This window comes from Coturnix japonica, chromosome 19, assembly GCF_054131305.1.
Source record: "Coturnix japonica strain WE chromosome 19, WE-NBRP24, whole genome shotgun sequence".
Taxonomy (NCBI): Eukaryota; Metazoa; Chordata; class Aves; order Galliformes; family Phasianidae; genus Coturnix; species Coturnix japonica.
In genome coordinates this window covers 6,835,835-6,856,260 of record NC_140681.1, presented here as the reverse complement: position 1 = coordinate 6,856,260, position 20,426 = coordinate 6,835,835, and the positions used below count along the sequence as shown (strand labels likewise).

Below are 20,426 nucleotides of genomic sequence, written 5' to 3'. Positions count from 1 at the left end.
CCCTCACTTCTCAGAAGTGACTGCTGACATCTTCTGCTAAGATTAACTCCAAGGTGGAAAAATGAAGTGCTCTGCAGGAAGGAATGTTGTGTGCCCTGAAAGAGCTTATGAACAGGTCTTCACAGTGAGTGATTCAGAGCACTCATAATGTTGGTACCTTTTGGGCCCTGATGCCCCTTTCCAACAACATGAGTTAGGCCCCCTCCGTCCCTGCCCTGTTCCCAGCAGGTGTGAGCCATCACGAGCCGGCAGCTCTCCTCCTCCACAAGCTGTCATCCACTCGTTTTTTTAGGCTTTTACAAAATATCTCTCATTATATTCTCTTTAACTTGTAATTATGGTCAGAAAAATGATACAGCACAGCCAGCTCCTGGGCCTGCAGGTGATCAGTGCTCTCTGGGGGTGGCCAGAGGTGATCTATTTGGGCTGTTGTGCTGCTGGGATTCTCAGGGGATTGGCAGAGCTTCAGCACCAAACTCTTTGTTACCCTTTGCACTACGTTGTCCCACCTTGTCACCTAACAGCTCCTAGATACATACTGGATTGTGGGATGAATCAATGCACTCATACATCATGACTCATCCCAACAGCCAGTTAATGTACGTGGTTCTTAACTCTCAGGGTTGCTGCCAATTGCAGAATGGGTAACCCCTGGGAGAAGCTCTGAGCTTGTAGGGTGGGGATGTAAAGTCCAGTTTCCCTGCAGCAGTGGGGAAGACATTGAGGGTACATTGATTACCCCCTTCTTGGATCCATGCCTCCATTTGTGCAAATGGAAACCCAGTATAAAAGATTCCCATCATTCATCAGAGCCTTTTCCCTATCCTCATCCTTCACCTCCCACCTCAGTGTGTATCATGCAGCTCTTCCTTGGGCCGTGCTATTTGTCAGAACGGTGATGTGGTTCAGGTTAAAATGAAACTGAGAAGCTCAGGCTGAAATTTTGGGGCCATAGACTGACGAGGCTCTGCTTCGTGTCTGTGTGCGATGCTGGTGTGACAGACAGGACATATCCAACCTGCTCTGCATGTGTCCACAGAGCAAAGGACAAGTATTTCAGATGCCTTCTCAACCCTGTTCTGCCCTGCTCCAGTTTGTCTTCACCTGGAAAACTTAAAGTGATGTGAAAGCAGATGATAAGGTTGTTTTTCTCATTGCTTTATGCTAATAAATAGCCACAAGTAGCTGCCTTTGGTGTGGAGATAGTGTTGGGTTCATTGGACTGCACAGGGAATCTGTGGGCATGAATCCTGTGTGCATTAACTCGTTTTCCTATGCAGAGGATACTGAGACCAAGTCAAGGAGGTGTTTGTAGTTAATAGCTGTATGTGAAGCATAGAAACCCATCTGCTACCCAGAGGACCACCCACAGATCATTGTTTTGGACATTTAAACTGCAATTTTCTTTTATAGATGTCCTACGGTACAGACTCCACCAGGATTTTGGTCTCTGGCACATACATACGTATTGAGCACACTGACAGAAACCTAATGACTTACATGGCTCAGCCATTAAGAAAATATTTCAGAGGTTTTTAAAGGAGAAGTCCTGAATTGTTGATGGAAACCTCCTTGGATCTCCTCTTCCAGGAATGCATTATTTATTGTGCTGGTACAACGAAGGGGAGGGAGGGCACATGCCCTGAGGAGGAGTCTGAGCTCCTGTTGTGCTCACTGCCCTACAAAGCATGAGAGCCTGGTTCTGATCTTGTTCATGCCCATGTAAATCACAGCCAGTATGGGCTGCGGATGTGTCCTTTTCTTGCTTAAGCAGTGCCAGTGCTGAAGGACATAAGTCTTCTCTGGGCAGGTTGTAGCCTTCACTGGCATCCCCCAGAGATGCAGTGTTGGCAGCACACTGCCCAGACACACGTTTTGTTCAGGTGGGTTTGGATCGGCCACAGGAAGGTTCGTGCCCAGAGTTTGGGCTTCAATGGGTCTGTGCTGGCAGTCGGAACATGGGACCATGCATGAGTTGGTGCTGCTTTTACCAACCACCCTCTGGGCACTGTTGAAGCTATGAACTGTCTGCTTTCTTTTCCTCACTGCTTTCTGGCAGCCTGGGCTATAAATCTAATGTAGAAATAATGGCAACTGGACTACAAGGTACTTCAGTCAAGGGCTCAGCTTCACTTCTTCTGTCTTGCTGACCTGGGATTAGAGTGTCAGCAGGAAAGATGAACACTCATGGTGCAGTTCATGGGGTGAATGTGAATTTGTAGGAAATCTTGACATCCTTCCACCATATGCATTCATTGGCATTGTGCAGATGTTGGGATGGGAGAGGTGACCACTTACTGCCCATCACAGAATCACATCCCACCATCACTGGACATGCTTTTCCAGTCACCTAACTCAGCAGAAAGCTGAGGATCTGGTGTCTGTGACACTACAGACTCATGGAGATTAAAGAGCATTTGACTTCGTTGTTTTTTTTTCTGCACGGCATTTTGTTTTTATAATGTCACTGCTGACTCCTTGAGGGCCCCATTTCGTCACTACATTATTTCTTTTCTCTGCCAGTGTCACCTCGTTGGTTTCTGGATGTCAGGCCAGAGGGTTCAGCGCACCATGGAAACTCTGAGGTTGGCTTTGAAATGAAATCTGGGATTCAGCTCATTTGTCGTCTTGGGGAGTTTCCAGGCTGTGGTCACTCTGTGTGTGTTCGCGTATGCAGGGAATGAAAATTCTGCCAGTTGGAGGTTTCTTCCTGGACCAATGACAAATCTCACTGCCGAGCCAAAGCCCCGTGGCTCATCTCATGTCAGGTGCCTTCAGCATTAGCCAGACCAGATGTGGGTTTGTTAGGAAAAATGACTGCTTGTATTGATATTACTTCCAAAATTCTGTTTTTCTCCTCATTGTTTTGTGAAAAAGAACTGTCTCTGGCACCTCCTGCAGAAAACACAAAATAAGGAAAATGGGTTTGGAATTATGGCTTTGGTTCTGGTTTTGGCTGTTTTTGTCTCCTTTCTTTCCTGCTATCTTTCTCGTCTGCTTTTCTCTCTGAAAAAGTGGGGGGAGGCAGAGGGAAGGACCAAGTACTTGCTGCTCAAAGTAGAACCAGTACATTCTAATTTCTAAAGAACCTTACTTTTCTCTTAATATCTCTATATATAAGGAAAATGGCCTTCTCAGAAAGAAAAATTGAGAAAATTTCCAAGCTGCTTAGCTGGAAATAAATGCTTGGAATACTGAACTCACAGCATCACCAGGGTATGTTGTGCTGCTCTTTCCAAATTACCATCAGTGCTTCATAGAGAACCACACAACCTGGGATAAGGTGATCCCTCCTGTGGGGCAGCCTGGGTGGGAAGGGACCTTTGGCTTCCACCAGCTCAAGGGACAGGGACATGCTTTGCATGGGGACGGCACTGTGCTTGCACTGCAAATGCTGAATAGTCTTCTGGCTAACCCCAATGGGGCCATGCTGTGGTCTGAATGTCTTATGTCTCAGTACTGGGGACACTGGGATACTGGTAGCTCCCAGGAAAGGACCAGTAAGGAGGAAAGGAAAATAAACTTCTTAGTTCCAAACATCATTTCTGAGCATGAACCACATGCGTGCCATATGTCTGTGCACTGTGCGAGTGCATGTTTGCATGTAACCCATGTGCTTGAATTCAGTTAGCATTAGCAAGCATTTGTGTACAGGGTGTGAATGTGCAGACGCTGTGTGCTTTGGGCTGTGCTGCAGTCTGGGGCTTGGGCTGTGTGCTCTGGAAGCCCATGGTGTGAGCTCATAGCTGCCTTTGTGGATGAGGTGAATAGATGGGAATAAATGGATGGATGGGAGAGTGTGGATGGGAGATGGGCAAAGCCTCATTCTGGCTTCGTCTTCTGAGTTTCATCAGGAGGTTACTCTTTGTAGTGTGCAAAGAAGGAAAAGAGGCAGCAGCTAATCCACGTATCCCTGCAGTTCTTTTACCTGTTGTGTAAGAATTGCCTTATTGAAGGAAGTTTCCACCCCCAGTAGGTGAAGCATGTGCCGCTGTCTGAAGTTCACTAAGCTGAAGATGAAAGATAAAGGCTCTGAATTCAATTCAAAGTGTCAATATGTAACTTCATAACAAATGAAACATTTTTCAATTAGTGGTAATATGAAACAAAAGAGTGGGAAATAGAAATGGCAATCTTTTTAGGTAACCTGAAGGCCATTTCCAAGAGGCGCTGTGCATTAACAAAACAGAGAACACTTTTACATCACTATTTTCCCCTGTGCCCATAATAGCATAAAATAAAAAGATTTTAGATAAGATTTCATTCAGTGAATCAATTGTGAAACCACACAGAGCCTTAGTGGGCATTCAGTCCTCAATCTAATGGAAATTTTTACGAGGATGTCAATGCTAAGTTGATTCCTATAGCGGAAAGCACATACAAAGGATCCAATTACAGCTGGAAACCTTTTGCTTTCTAAGAGATGTTATTAACCCCTCAAGCACTGAATATGCAAAGGGTTAGTGAAAAGTTTGCTGATGAACTGGATGCTGGCTTATATTTCATTGCTTCCCCCCTGCCCCTGAAAGCTCTTTTTTCCTCTTTCCTTCTGTGAATGGAAAATAATACCTGATGCTTGTGGTAATTAACAGTCATAGCAATGCATGCAGCAAGCATATTGGATCCTAGAGGGAAGCCAGAAGTTCTATTAACTGTAAGAAGTGTCTACCTATATGTTTGTAACCTTAAAAGGTTATGGCGAATGTTAGATCTTATGTCAGGGAGTCCTCAGTGTCAGGGGAATTTGTAAGGTAGAAATAGATCCAGAAGCAGCAATAATTTAGGGAGAGAAGGAAGAGTCATAGCATCACCACCTGGAACATGTGCCAAAACACCACTGGGCACACTGGGTTCCTGAAGTCCGGCCTCGGGGCCACATTCTGGAGCAGTTACTACCAGGTCAGGGGGTGTCCCCTGGTTACAGCTCTCCAGTCTGTGGTGTGAGCAGCAGAAAACTTCACAGTGGGTTTTAAAGCAATATGCTTGGAGCCTGGATATGCAGGCTTCGAGTTCTACTGTTACAAGCCCATAGGCAGCTTTTCCTATTTTATATTAAAACGTTCATTACTTTATTGACAGTACAGAAGCAATCTGCCTGCTGAAGTCTCAGATGTGTGCCTCCTGCTGTGAGTGACAAGCACAGCTCCAGAACTGATCTCCAGCAAAGGGCTCACAAGAGAGAAGTCTGCGAGGTGTTCATCCCAGGTCTGTACACACCGTGTACATAGATATGAGCCTCTGTCCCTAAATGTGTGTCTTAGAAATGAAAAACAAAAACTGTGTGTCTGGTTCTATGAGCAAACTCAGTGCTATTCCCACTTGTGGTCAGGTCAAACTTTAACTTCATAGCAGTAAGTCTGATTCATGGCAAGGAGTGACCATGGAAGAAATGTTTATAAACTATCTGCTATCTGAGATCCAAGAGATGGAAGACCAGCCACAAACTTCAGATCTGCATCCAGATTTCAGGTACTCCAAAGTCCAGGGAACATTTCTTTTCTGAAAGAGTGTTGATGCAGCGGCACAGCTGCCCAGGGCAGTGGTGGGTCACCATCCCTGGAGGTGTTCAAGAACTGTGGGGATGTGGCACTTGGGGACGTGGTCAGTGGGCATGGTGGGGGGGTTGGGATTGGACTTGGAGATCTTAGAGGTCTTTTCCAACCTTATTGATTCTATGAAGAATTTCCTGTGAGCAAGACATGCCTAGTTAAAATGCAGCTCTAAGGTTGGCTTTGTCCTCATTATTCATTGTGCTGAAGAGGAGGGAGGCTGGCATATGAACTCATTTGCTTCCATGTGGACTTGTCGATCTCCTGTTCCCTACCCCTGCGTTTCTTTGCCTTGTCTGAGTCATGCTTTTTGGGTCCGCTTATGCTTCTGTGACTGAAATGCAAAACAATCTTCAGTGTAGCACGCACCTTTGAACCTCGTTCTTCTGTTCAAAATGACTTGCTGAGGTTTTATGTCAAGCCACTCTTCCAGCTTAATTTGGGCCAGCTTACATGGCCCAGTGTTGCTGTTTTAAGCTTTAACAGCACTGTCCTTACTTGGACGCACCAGCAGCATCAAAGTCTCTGTCAACACTCAATAAATAAGATAGCACACAGGCTGTAACTTTTAACGATAAATACTGCCCGTATCCTGTGATATGCCTTCTGGGGGAGTGATGAAGCATATTGCCATTGTATCCAAGGTGTGACTATCCTGCAACTAAGAGCTGCTATATTTAGGAGGCAGCCAACTGCAGCAGCAGTGGGGAGTGCTGAGGTGGCTGTAACTGATACCCCAAAATGGAGGTCAGTAATTTGACCTTTCTGCTCGGCAGCCAAACAGCTGAGCCTTGCTGTTGTCTTCTTAGACTAATTACAAGAGCAGAAGAGCTGATGCCTGTTTAGAAACGCTCTGATCAAATTGCTATAAATTACTTGTTTTAAGGAAAAATATCGATAACAAAAATGCTGTGTTCCTCATGTGCGAGACAGACCTCAGTGTTTCTGCTGAGGGGTCATGCATGGCTGTTACTTTCTCCGTGTTTTTACTTATTTTCATTTCATAGACAACTTTATTGTGGGGAAAATGCTAAAAATGGAGATTTCCAAGCAAACACTGTCTTTCAGATATTCTTTGAATATTCTCGGTAACACCATGAAACAATCTACTTGAATTGAAATGTGTTTTATGGAGCCAAACGGCTTTGATTTTCCTGCCCAGTTTTAGATTGAGAGATGGGACACATTTGTTAGAATTTAGATTTTTCAGGCGAAACATCAGAAGTAGTTCTGGTAATAATAATAATAAATAATAGGAAAATATCTTTTTGACATAACCCAGTCCTATAATTTCTTTAAGTGATTGGAAGGGTCTTTGAGTTCACAGCAGACATAAGAAGCAGTTAAACATCCCTAGCAAGCTCCTAATGAGGATGGTCTGCAGCTGTGCAGTGCTGGGGCTGCAGCTTATGGCAGCAGGGACAAAACAGGAGAGCAGCTCGCTTGTTGTCTAGGTGGCCTGGTTACTCCTTCAGTGTCCTTGCAAGAGGTTTTGGGGATATTTCTCAATACTTTGCTTTTGTGTGCATCTGAATGAATCCACTGCTGGAGTTTTCATCACTTCATTTCAGTAGTGTTCTAGATATGATTTTGGGAACCAGAGAACCTCATACTTAGCTATTCTACCCTGCACCATCCTCATCCTTGAGCATGATTCAGGTACAGTAAGCAGAAATCACTGCCTGTCCAAACATGAAAACCCAAAGGTGATGGATGTGCAAGGATCACACATGATTTCAGAAGAAATATCTGCTCTGCTTCCATCACGTGTTTACTACATGGACTTTTCACATTGCTGGATTTCTTATTGGCCTTGTCTGTCCTGTGCTTTGAACTCACCTTGGCTCTAATATTGTACAGTGCACCTTGTGCAGCAGTTTTGCTGTCATTTAATTGCCCTGCGTGAGCATTGCTTTGTTTTGCTGCCAAGGTATGTAGGATATAACGCATTGAGCTTGTTTTCTTTTCCTACCCTCCTGGCCCTGAGCCAAAGAAATGCCTTCACCTCATCACCTGCAGCTCTCCCTTCTAATATCTCTCATTTTAAATTAACCCTCACATTTTCTCTCTCAGGCATGGCAGGAATTTTGCATTTCTAGCACTTCAGAGAGATGGCTTTGTCAGTGCTAGGCAAGGACTTGTCCCTCCAGATGTCAGTGATCTCGTAGCTTCCTTTCTGCTGCATGTGCATAGGTGAAAATCTGATTCCCAGTGGGTTTTACAAGGACAAAATATTGGGTTAGGAGAAACTGCACAGGGCCAAGACACCACTATGGGACAGCTGAGCAAAGCTCATGAGGACTCCCTTCTCTTGTCAGACTCAGGTTGCATAGAGGTGGTACCAGAGATACACAAATCAAGAGTGAGACAAACCACAACTCGTAGATAAGGGATGCAACCAAAGATTAAATCTCATCAGCAGCACGTTCTGCTGGTGCCTGGATTCCTGTCCCATCCAGTGGGTCAGCTGGGCTCTTATATGATATTGCTAACAGAGACCATGCTCTGCTCCATCCTCAGGACATTTCCCTCTGGTTCCAAGATTGCTGTGAGCCTGGGGTGGGCACAAATGGAGCCAGAGCTCAATGTATCTCCTGTGTATACATGCTAGCACTTCATCTTTTGCTTGATAATCCTGGCAAAAGTCTAGCAGTGAATGGAGAGTTTACTGGTGGCTATGTTGAGTTTGAATTTTAATGCAGGCATCCGGGGCTGGGCTGGATTGAACATGGGTTTGAAAGTTATTCTGTACCATGCTGGGCAGATATATGTTTGGATTCTCTTCTTGTTTATGTATTTTTCTTGGCCCCTGCAACCGCGTCTGCATTGTGATTAAAAAGTATTTAATTAACATACAAAAATAAAATTAAAAAGTGTAATAGTTATTGTAAAAATAAAACTGCACCAAACCACTCAGGCAAACAGCGCCCTGGGGAGTTGGTAAGCTTGGAAAAGCTGGAAAAATACAACTACAACTGTAACAGCTTCTCCTGAGAGGGGTACAACAGGCTAGAAAAATACAACCCACCATCTACTGCAGCCAACAGCCACCCTGAGGGCACAGCGGCAGGGAAAATGAACCACACACCCCATGCCAAAGCAAGAGAAGTGCCTTCCCCCTGCATACCTCTAAGCCTAGGAGCACAACCAGCCAGCAAAGCCAACAGAGAAGGGCTTAGAGCAGGAAGTCCAGGTCAGGGAGGTGAGCTTTGCAATTAGTCCTGCATGCTGTGAGTCCAGGCATTGTCATTATCTCTCAAAGACCACGGTCTTATCTTGAGTTCTTTGAAAGCCCATCCCAGGAGGAGCTGGGACAGGAGGTGGGGGCTGAGCGTGTGTCAGGGACCCCTTCTGTGGGCAGAAAAATCATAGAATCACTGAGGCTGGAAAAGACCCCTAATATCATAGAGCTCAACTGTCCACCTACCCCCAGTACTGCTCACTGACCATGTCCCTAAGTACCACATCAGAGAACTCTGCTGTGCCCAGAAATGCTTCTGTCATGTGATGTCTTCTGGCCCCTTGTGGTGCCTCCAGACTCACTCATGCACTGGTGTATCTTTCTCAAAGGGGTGATTTAAACCTCTCTAAGTCCTGAATACATAAACTCTTCTAAATTGCTATAGTCACATTTTTACTCCCCTTAAAAAGCAAGTGTAAATTCCTCGTGGCCGGCCACTTTTTATGGATCCCTTCAGTGCTTTTCTGAGTTGCAAGGTCCTTGGGCCCCAGCCATGAATATCAGGTTTGCAGCAACTGAATTATTTTCGTGATTAAAGATAGTAAAGGGTTTACAGGCTCTTTTTCATAGAATTCTCTCTTGGTTGCAGTTGTCTTGAGCTCTGCTGTATTTCACAGAAAATGAGATGGGAGTTCATGCCAAAGCTAAAGGTTCATTTCAAAACCACAGTAGAATTGTGAATACAGTGATATAAATTAGGCTTTGTTTTTCTGCTGGTAGCTCTGGTAGCAGAGGGCCTATCTCCCACACCTGGGAGCAGACTGTAACATGAACAATTCTCCTTCTTCCAGAAGAACTGAATTTAATGCATCTTTTCTCTACAAAAAGAGTCATCACTTCTCCGTGCCCACTCCTCCCCACTATGTGCACTGGGGATTGTTATATTTTGCATTTTTTTTTTCATAAAAGTCCTCAGACATTAGCTTATTTTACAGACTTCTTCAGGCTGGGATGCTGCTGCTGGAAGAAGGCTCAAGGTGCATCTCCTTGGTGTCTGTGTACAGAACAAATAAGAATGGATGAGCCCAAGGCCACTGACCAGAACAAGAAATCAGTTGTTTGTTGTGACAAGAACTCTTGGTGGTTAATCTTGTCCCTGACAACATTATTGTATTTGTCCCTGCAGTGCTGGGTGTTTGCCGGTTCTGTTCCAGTCTGGAAGTTGGTCTACCAGATGCTTGAGAGGAGACAGCCAAAGCCCTGTCATTCTCTGGGGTTTCCCCCTTGGCATCGCTCTTATGGGCACTGAGCTAGTTATGGAAGCCCTGGAAAATCATCCTTCAGATGGAGCTGCATCCTCTCCAGACAGGTGCTATATTTGGCCTTCCTACTCCATGCTACTAGGAAGCAGAGATTTATGAGCCAACTCAGTGATATATGGCATTTGGTTCTGGTCCTGACGGCTTGAAGGATCCTGGACCTTAGATTGTTTCTGATCCCTTGGCCTAGCAATGCTGCTCTGGCATGGCTCCAGGGCAGAATTTAGCAAGTCCTGCAGTTCAGGTCAGTAGAATTTTTTAACTACTGACAAATGTGATCTTCCTCTGCTCCTTACACTTGAGCTGTCTCCATTTATTTTCCTGTCTCTGAAATCCCTCTTTACTCCTGGTTCAAGCTGTTCACAAACCTTGCTGAATTTCTGCAGCCATTTCTTTTCTTCAGGCTGAAACTTTAGTCTGGCCTTATAATTATAACATTATTAATGTATTTTTATCATTGTTAATTATTTTTACATGCTGAAATTGATTCAATATGCTTGGAGCTGCCATGCTAGAACATGCCTTGATTCTCTTCCAAGCTGGAGCCCTTGCACACTGAATGTGGAGAGTTCCAATGGCTTTAAATCATTCCAAACCTCACCAAGTGATTTAAGTTATTGGAGTGCATTCAAGTTTTTATAAGCCCTCGAAAGTGAACCCTGCTTGGATTCTGGGTATGTACAGTGCAGCGGGATCTAAAATGATTTGAGTGCTTGACATATTTTCTAAGCCTTGTATGGCTGGGGAATAATCAAGCTTGTTGGGCAGTGCACTGTGCAGACCTCGTATGATGGTAACTCACATTTTAAAGATGATTCTAATTCCTTTAAATTCAAACATTCCTACTTCATTTAAGCGACTTTGATTAGAGCACGTTGTGTGGCTTGGAGGATCAGCAGTACAATGCATTTCATTCACCCCTGGGTTGATGAATTAACTCCTGCTGAAAGTGGACATCGAGGCAAGCCATCATCAGCAATGCTGTGGTCACAGGCCAGCAGTTGTGCTAGGAGCCAAGGTGCTGAGCAATGGGTTGAACCCAACTTGAATCTCCAGATGAGGTCTTACAACTAAATCAGATGGTGTCCATCTTGATCTTCCTGCAATGTCATAGAATTGTTAAGATTTGAAAAGACCTCTAAGATCCCCACGTCCAAACCCAGCCCACCCCACCATGCCCACTAGCCATGTCCTTCCTTGCTACATCTTCACAGTTCTTAGCACCTCCAGGGACAGTGACCCCACCTTCTCCCTGGGCAGCCTGTGCCAGTGCCTGATGACTCTCTGAGAGAACATTTTCCTAATGTTCAACTTTAACCTCTCCTGGTGCAACTTTAAGCCAACAACTCTTGTCCTATCACTGTTATATGGGAGAAGAGACTGATCTCCACCTTGCCACAACCTCTCTTCAGGTCATTGTAGAGAACAATAAGAGAACTCCCTTGAGCTTCCTCTTCACCAGGCAGAACCATTCCAGTTCTCTCAGCCACTCCTTATAAGACCCACAAGGGTTTGTGTTTCAGACCCCTCACAGATACGTTGCCCTTCTCTGGTCACACTCAAGGGCCTCAAGGTCTTTTTGCAGCGAGGGGCCCAATGCACCACATCCATGCATCAGACCAAGCAGCCTTTGGGGGATATTTTCTCAGCAGGAGAATTGCAGAGACCAACAGCTTGACATACTGAATCTTCATATTAAAGTTTCCTGGGGCAGAAAGTTGGTGTAAGAAAGTGGGGAGGAGACCAACATAGGCCTCTGAGAGTTCAGCAGACAAACCAATGCTGCTGGATTAGAGGAATCACTGCACTGGGTGGTATGGGCTGCAATACCAAGATGCTGACTGCAAGGCTGGGTAACAGCAGAACCCAGAGCACTGCAACTTATTTACTTGTTTCAGATTTCAGTTTTTATGGACAACTGCAAAGCATCCCCACTATAGTTCCTCCACCTTGCAATCAAATAACAAGCTTTTTGTACTCACAAAGGCAGCTGTTGAGCACATTGCTGTAGATTGGATCTTGCCTTGATGAATTGTTTCATTTAGTTTGATATCATTAGGTGCACAGCGTCTATACGTGAACCTGTGCAGTAAAACATCTAAGGTTTGTACCCCTAAGACTAATTTCTGTTGTTCTTACCGGGTAAATGACAGCCCTGAGACCTGTGAGTGCTGAGGACCTTAGAAAATTCAGATGCTTTCAGTTATGTGCCCACGCATGGCTTTAATGATCTCATTTTATTTAAAAGGCAGTTTTTAATCCTAACAAACTCAATTCTGCCCCGATAAAATAAACACAAATCCAAAACAACTTCGAATAAAACAAAAAATCTGAGCTTAGCCACCTATTGAGGAGGGCAGAATTTGGCCCATTATCCTGCCCAAGTTCCATTTCAGCAGCAGGACATAATATTATTCATCATCTTAGCAGTGACAGTGCAAAACACTAACTGCTGTACATTCGAGGAACAGGTTCTTATATTTTAAACAACACATAATTCTCCTGAAAACCTTCTTTTATTAAAAAGTTTTAAGAATAATATTAAATACATAAACAGCCATGTTAATTAGATTATATAGTTAATGTACATTGGAACTATGACTTATTGCAGAGTTACTGACCATGAAAGCACATTTTGATCATTCCAGTCTGTAATCCCCACTTAATCCATCCCCAGCCTGTCAATCAGTGCAATACAATCAGGATATTTATGATCGCATCAGACCAGAGATCTGGAAGAATTTAGCAACTTTGCAGAGCTGAATCCAGAAAAGAAGAAGGGGGAAAAAAATGTTTCCACTGGCAAAATGAAACGTTGCCAGGAAAAACATTATTGTTGACTTGGCCCATGTAATTGAATTTTCTACTCAGAAGTAACTTACAAACCAGCAACTAGGAGAAATTATCAATACTGGGAACTCTCATAATAACAAAGCAGAGAGTTTTACCTGGCACAGCACTTTTTTATATCACTTTTTTTCCTTTTTTCTTTTCTTTTTCTTTCTTTTTTTTTTTTTTAATGTAGTGCTGTGGTTTTTTCCTCTCCTCGCTTTTGCCATCATGAAATAATTCAAATCACTGGAGCAGAAGGAAAAAGCATCCCTTTCTCAGGCCCCCTGCCTCACTCCATCCACCACAGCCCCCATTCCAGTGGCTGAGCACCTCCCAGCATGAGCTGTGTCCCTGGGCACAGGGAAGACTTCTGGGTGTTGCTGGGGTGTCCGATTCCCTGCCCAGACTGGGGAAGCCTTCAGGATCCAGATTGTTTTTAAATATCTGATTCATGTCTCAATATTTCTGGAGATCTGAAATATAAGATCAAAGATATATGGCAGTAGGGACAGCATAGTGTTGGTCTGCAATAGGGGCTTAAGAATGGTCTCATTTCAGGGACTAGAGTGGCTCTCTTGTGGGTTATTTCATAGAAACATTAAAAGAATCATCGGAAAAGATCTCAATGACCCCCCAGCACAACTCCAAACCCAACCCATCCCCCCATGCCCACTGCCCACGTCCTTCAGTGCCACATCCCCACAGTTCTTGAACACCTCCAGGGACAGTGACCCCACCACCCTCCTGGGCAGCTGTGTCACTGCATCTCCTCACTTTCGGAGAAGTTTTTCCTAATATTCAATCTGAACAACCCCTGGCACAACTCGAGGCCACCACCTCTCATCCTGTTACTTGCTACATGGGAGAGGATACCAACATTTGGACACACCCCATGGCATTGCCATCTTGCTTTGGACATTTTCTTTCTTTCTTTCTTTCTTTCTTTCTTTCTTTCTTTCTTTCTTTCTTTCTTTCTTTCTTTCTTTCTTTCTTTCTTTCTTTCTTTCTTTCTTTCTTTCTTTCTTTCTTTCTTTCTTTCTTTCTTTCTTTCTTTCTTTCTTTCTTTCTTTCTCTCTTTCTCTCTTTCTCTCTTAAGGGAATAAAATGAAGCAGAAAAAATTAGAAAGGAAGATGTAAGATGAGTGAGAAAGCAGCTGCCTATGCACCAGCACTATTCAGTTTGGGGTGCAGGAAGATCAAAGGAGCTGTAGAAACAGTCTAGAAATGTGTTCTCTCCATCAAAGAATAATTCTTGCATATTGACCTATGATCCTCCCATTGATGAGATGCAATCAATTACCTTCGTAACAGACGTCATCCTTCTGCATTCAAACAGGGGAAGAAACTGAGGCAGGAGGATGAGCTGTCCTCCTGCTCAAGCCTGTACATGGGGTATGTCTTCATCTGTTTTGACATGCGAATCTGGAATTTGGTTGCTTAGAACATCCCACAACAACTTGATTCTGCACCAAGAACTGTGAAGTAACAATGTTGTAAAGGCTTTTCTCCCCTCTCTGACAAGATGAGGATGAGCAAACATTGTGATCAAGCTCAGTCAGCGCCTTTTCCCTCCAAGGCTGAATGAATATAAGCATGTTCAACACTTGTCATTTGGTCATGGTCTGGTCTCTTGCCTGGATGGCAAATGGCTGGATTCCTAAAAATGTTTCTTCTGCACACACCGATGATGGTAGCTGTGCTGAGCTTGGGCAGACAATCCTCTGCTGAACTTTCCAAGTTCCCACTGGCTTTTTAACTCCCCATCTTTATGCTCAGGGCCATTGGAGCCTGTGCTCAAAGAACAGGCTTGCTGGGCTCTTGATGTCAGCTCCTCCAAGGCACATTTCTCTCAGTTGCTGCTTCATCGCCTGTGACTTAGAACAATCTCAGGAACATTCTCAGTATGAGAAATGGGCACAAATTTCTTGAACTGTTAAAGAAAAACACAAAATAGAAAACAGCAGGATAATCAATAATCCCTATGGTTCACCAGGATCCATCTGATAAAGGGATCCAGTCAACACCCCTTCCCTGCTCTGATAGTGACAAAGCCCTTGAAATGGAGCATTGTCATGGGATTAGTTTTCGGCTTGTAAAAGAAATGCCTTAGCAGCTAGCAGCATGATGCCATCGTCCTGCTGACAGTGCTCGGTGTCACTGATACTGCCTGACACAGCTTCTGTATGGCCACGGTTTGTTTTCATTAAGCTGTTATCCAAACCGCCCCTTTTTAGGATGTTTTCCTCTATTTCTGTACAGGTGCTGGGGCACCTCTTTATCTGTATAAGCCAAAGCTGCATGGAGAGTCTTCAGTTTTAATCGGGCATTAAAAAGAATAAATTCAGTAACTACTAGCTCTGGACCCTGTGCTGCCCATAGTGCAACATGGCTGCTGCCTTGAGAATGCAAAACACATCGGTTGTAGTTTGTTTCTATCACAGTAATGTAGTTGTATATATGCCACTTTCCCAGGAATGTAAATGCTTCGTTAGTTCTGTCCCTGTCCTGAAAAATCTAATATGGCACAAATAAAGTGCGGTAAATGGCTTCATGGAAAGCAGATGTGAGTGGAAGCCTAAACTCCTACCAAGGCTTTAGGGGACTTCAAAGACTGAAAGAAAGAGCTGAACAAAATATTCAACTGTGCCAAATTTTCACTGTTCTTGATGAAAGAGCAAAAGTGAGGAGGGGGAAAAAAAAAAAGAATCTGGCTCCTTGTTTTAATTTTCTAGTAGCCTACGGCAAGACTTCTTGAAGGAATAAATTACAAGCAAGCAGGGAGAGAGACTGAATGGAGCAACTGACTGCTAGCGCGGAACAAAGGGCATTCTTGGAAGGATCTGGCTTTAGAGAACCTAGAAGTTGTCAGCTCAGTTATCAGGAGGCAGTCCCCCTCCCTGCTGCTTTTGAGCAATGCCACAGCTCCCCGTGAGCTGACTGCATGCAAATCCCATCCCTGCGCGGCAGTCCTGAATGCTTGGAAAGTGTCCTCTGCTGAAGTGTTTTGTGGGACAGCCAAGGGGAGAATGCTTTGAAAGCTTGGCACCAGATGGGAACACGACATAGATGATTGCAAGCTTTAAAGTTGTTTTCCAGAACAAGATATTCGGGCTGGACTTGGAAACGGTGTAGAATATAGATGATGGCATTCAAGAGGCTAAAATGCGCCAACTTTTAAGGAGGGAAAAAAAAGTATAACGCATTCCTGTTGTTTTGGGTGTCATGTAGTATATGAGGATGAAAAAAACACGCACAGAACAATCATTCTTTCTTCCTTGGATTCTGTGTGGGAGCAAAGGTTGTGGCTGAACAAAAGATGGAAATGGAGGGAAATATGAAAGAAATGGAGCTGCACTGCTTGTGTTAATTTCTTTGTGTTGCAGTCTTGCAAGTCTTGTTTCACCTAAGATTTCTTCCATCTCTAATCCCTTCCAAACTGTCCCTGAAGGTTCTATTCATGGTGAATATATGACTGGAGTGGTTCCTCTGGTGCTCAGTGCCCAACATCTGGAGAAGGCTCAGTGGGTACCAGTGGTCTCCTTGCCCCTGTTCAGGTCCAAACCTTGATCATAAATGCCAGACTGTCCTGGTATGGGCACACAGTTCTGAGTGGTCCCTGCACTGGGAACCCCTTTACTGTGGATGTTCCTTAGGCACAGGGCTGCCTTTCACCTTCAAGACCCAGCATCCCACCTGCAAGCGTCTGATCATTTCTTCTGTAGGTCCAAACACGGGGAAACCCTTTCTGGGAAGGAGATGCCATCCAGTGCCAGCCAGTAATGGAGCAGCGAGACCTCAATTCCCAAAATCACAACATTTCTGTACTACCTGTGACAAGCACTGTCCTCCCCACTCCTGCTTCCTCATTCTTCCCTCTCCACCTCCTAAAGGCAGATAATTTTCCATCGGCGTTAACCCCCTCTTAGTTGCACAATACAAAGCGTAATTCATGTAGATGCTTATTGTGACTGAACATGACAATGAGCTAATGGTTTGCAGAAACCCTTCTGCAGATGGACACAGGGTTGTAAATTAGCTGCAGGACCTCAAGGCAGATTTACCAAACACAATTGTGCTGCCGCGGCTGAAAATAATTATGTTTGCTTGAGTTTGGGCCAGGCTGCCTAAAGATCCCCCGCAGTGCAATGAGCTGTTGGTGACTTGACCTGTGCTTTTAGGTGCAATTCTGGATTTTTTCTAAATGTCGATGGCATTTTTCACAGTGGTTCTGTAGCAACAGACAAGCAACTGTTCCAGGGGAACAGACAAGAAAACAGGGCAGCAGAAATGAGCAGCGCTAAAGAAGAAGGAAAACCCGGTAGGTGCCAACAGCGTCACTGATTTCCCACTCATTTTCCTGCAGTAGCCCAAATACCAGCCTGTATTTGTTCGCCGCTGAAGCCTTCGACCTCAGCCTGCCCTTCTCTCCCCCAGAGCTGACAGTAAGTGAAGAAATGCTGAATTCATTCATCTGCCCGAGATGCCTTTGAAGTCCACCACTAAAAGCTCTATTGTTTTATTAGCTGTTAATGCGGCACGGGGGAATTACGCTGCGCGCAGCAGAGCTGGGGTGCGGGGGGAGCCCTTCCTGGTAATTTGTCACCCTTCAGATGTATGACACACTCTGCTCTGCAGACACGCCGGGAAGCTGAGGCTGGAGCTGCTCGGTGTGGAGTTCCACTGCAGCCAGTGGGATCTCTGGGGCTGAGGAACTGGGACAGCTGAGAGCTCACCTCCACAGCCTCTGTTGGACACTGTGCTGGCCAAGGCCACAGGATTAATGGATCATGGGTTCTGGACAAGGCTGGTGCAGGTTGTGTGGGTGATTCTCAGTGGGGAAATGGGGCTAGAAATGGAAGAGATGGCAGCTGGAGCCCAGGAGTAGCTGCAGATGGTGGGGTCAGGGGTACTTTGCCTCTTCCTACATTAAGGTGGCTTGCTAATGAGTGCTTGAAGGCAGTCCATCTAAATCCCTCTGCTGCCCTTTCCCTGTTGTGCTGCTTCTGTTAGGGGCTGCACAGTGAGTGGAGCTGTGGTGTGCTGCTGCCTTCTGCAGGCTCCTGAGCACCTTCAGCACTTGTCATGGGCTAAGGAGATAAGCTGCAGGCTTCAAGATGTGCTTCATTGCCCCTGCTTGTTAGCGCGGCTTCCCAACCAAGTACAAGCATGTTCTGGGAGTGCAGCTGAGCTGCAAGGTAAGGCCATTCTCACACATGCACTCTGCACAGAAAAATGGTCAGTGATCATCAGTAATTGAAAGACTGTTGCCTTCTCCTCTTCATCTCTTTGCATCTCACCTCTTTCCTGGGCTGTGAGATCTGTGTACAGACACGCTCTGCAGCTGCAGGCTGGCTCATTACTGCAGTCATCAGGTGAATACTGAGACCTTTACAAGGACAGCACAGTGCTTTGCATGACTGCCTAACTATGCTGCAAGGTGTGGTTTTTATCACGAAGCTCATGAGTTGGGCATTAAGATCATTTCTTTCTGTGATGTAAAGCTGCTGCTGTTTGTTCCTGGGGAAAATGAGTCCTCCAGCATTTTCCCATGGCAGAGAGGGGAAGGGTCATGACAAGCTTGTTCACTAACATCCATAGCACAGTGTGTGCAATCGATTTGGTCTGCTGTGCCCCCACCTCTGGGCTCAGGCAGATGCAGGCAGGGTGGTGGTGGAGCAGAAGGGGACAAGAACTTATCAGTGAAGAAGTCAGAATTCATTTCTAGTATGGTCACATTTTTATTACATGAGCATTTTTATTACTTCACGTTTTTATTTACAGAGCAGCCATGCAGAGGTAGAAAACAGCTCCCAGTTCAAGGTCCAGATCCAGCAAACAAGGTTTGTATGCACTGTGCACTAAATGTACACCTCACTGAACTGGAGCCATTGGGTTTAAAATGCGTATCTGCATCGAAGCATTTAAAGATTTATTGTTGCTGGTCTCAGTTTGGCTGAGAGATATCCTTGTGAGGTAGGAGTTACAGAACTGAATCCAGTACATAGCACAGATTAAGATGCTCCTGAATGGTTTAAATGTCAGTGGCCTTTATAGGTTTTCTCCTAGAGGGACTTCGATGTTCTTATCAATATCTTTGCAACAAATCTGGTCCAAGGTAAATATTTGCAAACAGGAAAAAAATAAATAAAATTATGGCCCAATGTTTACATGGGAATTTAGGGGTTGGCATGTTCCTACCCTCCCCAGTTGCCCAAATGGGAAGATACTCTTCTATGTGGAACAAACCCCTGCAGGCAGCACAGATGCACAGTTCTGTTGGCCCTGGGGGATTTCAGGCTCATTAACAGGGCAGGCCCAGGTCTCTGCTCCCCATCAATGGGGAATTTGCTCCCCAGCAGCCCCAGCTCAGAGCCCTCAAGCCATGAACTGGAGCCTCTCCACAGCAGCTCAATAGATTGCTTCCTCACCACTCATTGTCCAGGAGTTTGAGAGACATCTGAACCCAATCCCAAATTTTGCTGCTATAATGCTTGGAAAATGCATTTAAAAGGAGGCATTTACTCAAAAAGCTACTCCACAGAAATGGTTCTTTCATCATGTTCCCATTAACCTTAGATTGCTTTTAAGCACTTTCTCTTCCGTGGGAATGAAGCTGAGGAATATTTCCAGCTACTCCAAAATTTTTATTTCAGCTCATGGGAATTAGTCAAACCCGGGATATCAAATAGAATCCAAACCTGGCCGGCTCTTTGTCTTCCAAAAACACTCTCAGCCCCATTGTTATGTCTCTGAATTCAGAGCCCCATTGCTGAGCATAAGGTAAGGATTTGGGGAAGCTCATCAGCATTTTTGGGGCCAGCAGCGAGCCTGCTCCTGGGGCACTGCTTTGTGAGCACTGTGTTGTCCCCTCTGCAGGACAAGGCCCTAAAGCTGGAGAAGGGGATGTGGGATCTATGCCATCTGCTTGGTGGCATTCATGAAGGGCGCGTGCTGCATATTGCATCTCCCTTCTGGGCAATGGGAGCTCGCTGCCAAACCCCTGGCTGATAGCAGCACAGTTCTCCCAGCTCCAATGGGAACTGTCACAATTGGAGACAAGCAGGGTCTTTTCCATCCCCAGGTCCTTGCAAATGCCTGATGCTGTCACAGCCAGCCGTGTTTCCAGATGGGTGAAATTCCAGGGGTCGATGATGGATTTGATGCATCTCAGATGATGACAGCGGAGGTGCTGACTCCCCCTTTAATTCCTTCCCTTAACAGACAAGGTCCCTGAACCTGACCCACACTGCCGACATGTGCAGTGCTTGTTTCTCTTTGCAGCCTGTCTGCTTGGCTTTGCTTCCTCCCCCTGCTCCCAGCTCCCCACTTCTTTCCTGCGGGAAAGATTAGGAAGGATAGGAAGTCATCTGTGCAGAAGGCACCACTGGCCAAAGTAAATACAGGTCACAAGATTAGGCTTCATCAGAACTTTAAGCCTGGCCCAAGCTAAACAAATGAGCTGTCACGGTCTGGTAAAAGATCCAGTATGAGCAAACCGGCATGACTGCGAAAATGGTAAAGCAGCTAATAGGTTTTGCAATATGG

The 20,426-nt window shown here is 45.2% G+C and overlaps 1 protein-coding gene across 1 annotated transcript; it reads left to right on the top strand.

The window, feature by feature from the left end:
- The first annotated feature begins 5,380 nt into the window (after nucleotides 1–5,380).
- On the top strand, nucleotides 5,381–20,426 carry LOC116654297 (uncharacterized). Its single transcript, XM_085519418.1, has 5 exons — nucleotides 5,381–5,469; nucleotides 6,557–6,637; nucleotides 17,245–17,323; nucleotides 18,663–18,721; nucleotides 19,963–20,426. The coding sequence occupies exons 1-5, from the start codon at nucleotides 5,381–5,383 to the stop codon at nucleotides 20,054–20,056; spliced, it is 402 nt and encodes a 133-aa protein (XP_085375544.1). The 3' UTR covers nucleotides 20,057–20,426.

Excerpts from the sequence above, each read along its gene's own strand:
- LOC116654297 (XM_085519418.1), top strand. The coding sequence starts at position 5,381 with ATGGAAGAAATGTTTATAAACTATCTGCTATCTGAGATCCAAGAGATG. Across the intron at positions 5,470-6,556 it reads GATCTGCATCCAGATTTCAG|ACAACTTTATTGTGGGGAAA; the intron begins GTACTCCAAAGT and ends TTCATTTCATAG. Across the intron at positions 17,324-18,662 it reads TCTCTCCCCCAGAGCTGACA|AGCAGCCATGCAGAGGTAGA; the intron begins GTAAGTGAAGAA and ends TTTTATTTACAG.